Consider the following 6,461-nt stretch of genomic DNA (forward strand, 5'->3'; position numbering starts at 1 on the left):
TCTCTTTAGACGTAGAATGCAGCTGATTTCAGTCCAATTTACAGTCATTGTGCGTTATGTTGGGTTTTTAATTTAGATTTACAACAGTATGTTAACATGTGCAAAATTGAGTGTAACAGAGTTTTTGGTGTTGTTGAGTTTAAGTGAGAAAACAGTGCAATAAATGTGAATAATGTAGTCAGTGAATGCATTTTGTGAACCACCGTTTAGTCCTTGTGGCTGACTGTGTGAGTAGTTTTGACAAAGTAAACTTGTATAGAGAAATGTGAGATAGCGAGTGTAAAAAATTTTAAACCTGCAATAACAGAACTTGTTATGTCACTGCCAGCAGAAACAAGTAAGTAATACATATAAGTCCAATGTTAATTCTCTTATAGCTCTGTTTTTGGTCTCTACCAACTCCTGTGGGAAATATCTGGCTCTTTAGTTGCTAGACTCTGGTGCTGAGCAGGCACTGTTGGGCCGAGGGGAGCTGCAGATTTGGGTGAAAATTCTCTGTAGGTTCATGCTTATCATTACAGGGCAGCCCTTTTCACAGTGTCACACTGTGTTCACATTGTCATTTGATACAAAAGGACCAGTGTGTAGGATTTAGTTACTCATTCTAAGGTAACAAAAACACAACAACTCTTATTCAAGTGACTATACATTAAAGAAAACATACCTATGGATATTATATTCAATTTCTCTGCCAATAGATCCTCCTCAATGTTACACACTGGACCTTTAAGGTCCTGTGCTCTATCGTAAAACCCTGGCGATACACTATGCTGAGGGATAGCAGCCCTGTAGCATTTTATATACTGTAACTTTCTCATACACAAAGTAGTTACAGCTGAAAACTCATAATTTGGCTGAAGAAGAAGAAGAAATAACACAAATTTCCTAAAATTGAAAAGTTATAAGAAATAAAGCAGGGTTGCTGCCTTACTTGGTCTGTTATGACCATGGTTTATGGTGGCTAATGTCATGTTATCAGTAAGTAAATACACACACACACACACACACACACACACACACACACATACACACACACACTCTTACCTTTTTGGTGAAGTCCATGGCTTTGAGGATGGAAAGGTTGAGCGTTTCCAATGAGGCCAGAACTCCCTCATAGTCCCCCATGTGCTTAGCAAAGTAGTCTGTACACACACACAGGCAAATTGGCACATTACAAGATTTATACAATCTCTTGCAGTCACAAAATTATTTGCAGTGGTTAGCCATAGCTAAAGTCACTGTTAATATATTAACATAATATATTTTAAAGAAAAAATAATTGCATTTCATCTGACAAGTACTTTTTAATAATAGATAAGAGAGAGAATGAGGGCAGCAGCGGGGAAGTGTGTGTGTGTGTGTGGGGGGGCAGTCTACTTACCGCAAAGTTCCTTAGTGTCAACATTACTATTACAGCATAGCAGAGGAGCAGCAGAGGGAGAGAAAGGGAGGGAAGGAAGGAAAAGGATGGAGAAGAGCAGGGTCAGAAACAGAGGAAAGGCCTTTTCCATGCACCCTCTCTCTCTCTCACACACACACACACAAAGTTGGAGTTTTGGCAGGCAGGGAGCGATCTAACAAGACTCTCTGACAGGAGTCTGAATCAATCCACTGCCATCATTCATTCTCAGTTCACTGTGCGGGGACTCATTTGGCAGCGAATTCTTCACTGGCGTAAAGAAGACTTTCCCTGGTTGACTGACTGGGAGAGAAAGAGGTGAACAAGGGAGGAGACGCAGCGGTAGAGAGAGAGAAAAGAAGAAGTGAGGGGAAGGGGAACCGACCAGAAGAGGGATGTGAGATGTAAGTGATGATGGGAGAAGTGGGGACAGAGGAGGAGACAGGCAGTAAGACTCCATCTGTGCATCTGTTCATCTTAATTATAAATTACTGCTCAATAAATGCTGCACATTAAAGGGAATGTTTAAAAAACCCACAGTAACTGAAAAAGTCACTGCTATTTCAATATTAGCCTGCGCCCTTTATGCTCTCTTTTGATGAATGATCCTTGTTAGACAGCCTGATCTGATAATGGCCCATTATATTTTATTTTGCAGCAGCTTCTCTTGAATTTGCGGGCTCTGCCAGAACTGATCCGGATCCATCACTGTGACAGATGGGCTTTAAAAATGTCCACCAAAAGTCTAGTTTTACACAACAATAAATGTATTTCAATGCTTACTAATGACATATGCAGTTTAACGTTTCATTTGGGGGTGTTTGTCAGCGCTGTAAAACATTCAGTCGGCTAAAATAAAAGTGGCAGATTGTTTACTATCCAAACTGTAGATCCAGATGCTGCACATTTCACAGAGGAAGTAAGCCAGTAATTATGTTGTTCTCTGCGAGGATACGGGCGCCTATTGAGTTAGTGATAAGATTTATCATCATAACTTATCCCTTAAGTTTTATTAGTCCTTGGTATTCCACCTTATAGGAATATACTTCTGGAATTAGCACATTGTCACAGTAACAGACTTATCAAACACAGTGAAGTGGCTGAGCAAAAACAATGACGTCGTTAAAAGAATTTCATATCAGACTGTGTTTATGAACCATTATTGCTGTGTGTATATTGAAGAGGCCCGCCACAGATTTCAGACATCAAATTCAGTTATCGAACTTTCACCAATAGGGTACCGGCTCCGTTCTGGTTCAGGTACCTGGTTTTGAACCATTCGGACTATTTTGGCCAAAAAGAAAATTGGTTTGGAAATTAGCAGGTTTTTCTTGGGAACCAAAGTGGGCAAGTCACATTCTACAGGTTGTTGCGCACTGTTCAACACCCTCTGATGAAGACGTATCCTTGAGCATCCACTCAAAACTGGTGGAAATGCGGGACGGTTCACTAGATAGCACCAAAGTTCCAAGGATCTTGAACGGGACCGGTTTGTTATTTGGTGGAAACACAGTGCATGTGTTGCTGACTTAGGCAAGGGAGCTTAAGGTCTTTTCAGAACTAAAGTTATTGGCAGAGCATCGCTGCAAGACTGGATGTGTCAGGTAACTTCAGTTTTAATTTAAAGGTAGAAAAATGGCAGACTCCATAGAAGGTGACCCATGGTGTCTGTACATAAAAATGTCTCATTCTAGGGCAATGAAAACATAACGATTCATACATTAAGGTGATTATACACTAATGAAAACATACTTATGAATATTATATTTTATTTAATTAATCATTTAATAGATTCTCCTTACACACTGGACATTTATGCTAGGCTATAAAGTAATGACTATGCTAATTTAGCTAACTTTAGCTTTCAACAATAACATGGCATCAAAAACAGGATTGCCACCAATTGTCAGTAGTGTACAGAACCCGTCTCATGGAGTGCTTGTCTCCCTGTCTATTTAACATGAGGAGTGCAGTGAGGCCGTCTGAAAATACCTTAATGGTGTGTCTACACAGAAGCTGCTACTCTGCTATGTGTGTGTAAGCACCACGGTGTATAAGTCATAACTCAGGCTCTGCTGCACCAGAGTTCAACTCTCTTATGAGTCCTCAACTTTATGGAAGTACAATACTAAATCACTTGCCTTAAATCATGCCAGTTACATTTGATTTGTATATACTGTTTTGTTTTATATTACATTTTGCTCTGTGAATGTTATTATATTTTTCTATGTGTAGCCAGAAGGACCTGCACATTTCTTTGATTCCTAGATTAATTTATTGTTTATTTGACATTATTTTATTACATATGCTTTATTTCTGTGATTTTTTGACATAAAAACAAATTAGGGAAAAGGGTGATTGAATGTGCAGATCTTGTAGGGTTTTGTAGGGTTTTTTTGACCAATCTGAAGGCATACTGGGAAAACAACTCCGTCTCCAGTGTATAAGCAATCAAATCATTATTTGTTGCTTTTTACTTTTACAACCGATTGTCCATAAAGATTTAGCATCTCTGTCTGACTCCTGGAAGCTTTATAATTTGTTAAATTGACTAAATGATAAGCCAGACTTATCCACTATGTTTGTCCATGCTTTTGGGTAAAAGACAATTCATCAGGTGCCAAATAATTGGCACAAAACCCCCCAACAAAAACGAAAAAAAACACCACTTGAGTCTGGATATCACCTGAGATTTCATGTTCTGCCCTAATCTCCAACACCATGTCACTTCAATAGGGACGATGGAGGGCTGAAGACAGGAGTGAGTGACAGATGGAGAGAGATTGGTGATGGGCAGAGTGGCAGAGAAAGATAAAACAAGAAGAGCCTGGCAGAAGACAGAGACAGAAATCTCAGAAAACAGCCAAACAGGGAAAGAAAGCTGGAGATGGGAACAAACCAAAGAGTGACAGGGACAGAGAGACAAATGACTGGAAGCAGGACAGCGCTCAGTCTCTGCCGGCTCCCTCCCTCCTCTACATCCATCAACTTCCTGCTTCAACAGGAAACGCTTACGCCATCATTTCTTCTTTTACTTGGACCAATCAATAACCTTATCTGCTGTCACATGATAATGCTGAGGCCTGTCGTGCGTCTGCCAAGTCTACTTAACTCTAATGAGTAAAAACTTTTCAGACTGCATCCACTGCGGTGAATAAGATTTATAAAGCGCGACCATCTCCAAGACGCAAGATGGCTGACGTCAGAGAGATAGCGGGGGGCGGAGGCACGGTTCACTTACTGCGCTGATTTAAAAAAGAAAAAATCTCCACTAAAGGCTGAGCCTGGTAGAGGATTTATACATTGAACCTAATTCAATTCTACAACAACCATAAAGGTCAGCTTTTGTTCTGCTTGGTTTCATTTTATTTCAAGGCCCTGCAGGTTTCCGCGGTTGTGTAAATTAACAGAGCCGGTCTTTTGATCACTCAGATCCCACTGTGTCAGCACACTTCTGCTGATTGTAGGCCGGATGAGCTGATTGGCTGATTATAAAGGGTCAATAAATTGATTTAATGAGAGCCAATCGAAACAGATCGTCCTGGGGAGAAGAAAACGTAGCGAGGTTTATGTCCTGGAGGGTTAAGATGACTAATGCAAAAATAGATAATGAGACAGAGGAAGAGAAGATTTAAAAACAGCTAACACTGCCTTGCCTCCACTTTCATTCTTCCAATATATTATAATTTTGCCATTTTCATTTAAAAAATATGGGACCAATTATGCTAATTTCCAGCTCTACATTTTAATTATGGGACTCCACAAATAGTTTTGCATGATTCACATTTAAAAAATCCTTATTTATCTCATACTGGCCCTTGCGCTTATATGCAGTCTCTCAGTTCATGGCACCACTTTTCTGACTCAGGAGCACCGAGCTTGGCACCAGAAGACCCAGTCGTCTGGGGCAATTCATTGGTTCAATTCAATTTTAATTTCGTATAGTGCCAAATTCCCATAAGCAGAAGAATATATCTCAGGCACTTTCTCAAATGAGAGCGTCCAGACGGTTGACGTCCTTAGTCTAAAGATATGGCCAGACGGGACGCCAGTTTGTGCAATTACCGGTGCGGATGTAGTCAAGATTACAGAAGTTACCCTTTTTCCATTGCAGGACGTTCCTGCGAGCAAGTAGCTCAACTGAATAGTACCGTCAAAAACGATTTGAGTAATATGACTTCCATGTGTTTCAATGAATCTACTGGAGTTACAGAAGAACATGAAAAGCTGTGATAAACAGTACAATTTTTCAACATAGAATACGATGAAAGGTAGCTCAAGATTTCCGAAAGCTGACCGTGCGCCTGATCACTATTGACTACTGCAGGGAGGCCTGCCACTGGTTCGACTGTAGGGTTAAAAGAATGGCTACTACATTGCAAGCTTGTTTCTCTCCACACTAACTGAACAGAGTAATCTCGTTAATGTCAATAAACAATGGTCATATATTTTTACAGCATATGGAAAACCTAAGGAAGTGCAACAAGAAATAGGAAAACATATACATGACATGCAGTAACTTCTTTTCTTTTGGGAAAGATAAATCTCATGGATAATACTTAAAACAATTTGTAGGCCGTGTGCAATCTGGTTTTTCTGAGACATCTTCTGTGACAGCTCTGCCCCACAATACTTCAAGGTTTCTTTTAAGCAAATTCGTGTAATGCTCTAATTTGAGTCAAGTGCCTGACCTTATATCATCAACACTGATAGTTCAAGCTTCTTGTTATATACCGCTGCTTTAACCTTCTACACAATTAGCAATGTAGAATCACTCACGGCGTTCCTAGTGAAAAGTCACTCAGCGCAGCCTTCTCCATTCCCCACGCTACTTTGATATGTTACGCTCGACGACAGACATTTTAACTATTTCGTTATCGCGAGGCTCTGCCTGTCAAAATGGGTTTTATGGGTTTCTGTCATGGTGTTATTACTTATGGGCATCTTTGTCTCCTCATGTCTTTTGTGTGTTCTTTCACATCTTGCTATAATCAGAGCTTTTTTGTAGCAGGATTATTTATGAGCTAGATTATCGTTATTTTTTAGTGTAACTCAGTCTTCT

At 40.0% G+C, this 6,461-nt stretch overlaps 1 protein-coding gene across 1 annotated transcript in view; it reads right to left on the bottom strand.

Moving 5' to 3' along the window:
* Positions 1–6,461, bottom strand: part of necab2 (N-terminal EF-hand calcium binding protein 2) — a gene marked incomplete in the record, with an annotated part of 133,244 nt that overhangs the window by 89,094 nt on the left and 37,689 nt on the right. The window contains 1 exon segment of the mRNA XM_035664951.1: positions 1,045–1,142. Coding sequence (XP_035520844.1) covers positions 1,045–1,142 — 98 coding nt within the window.

This window comes from Morone saxatilis, unplaced genomic scaffold, assembly GCF_004916995.1.
Source record: "Morone saxatilis isolate NCDOM2014 unplaced genomic scaffold, NCSU_SB_2.0 Contig2, whole genome shotgun sequence".
NCBI lineage: Eukaryota > Metazoa > Chordata > Actinopteri > Moronidae > Morone > Morone saxatilis.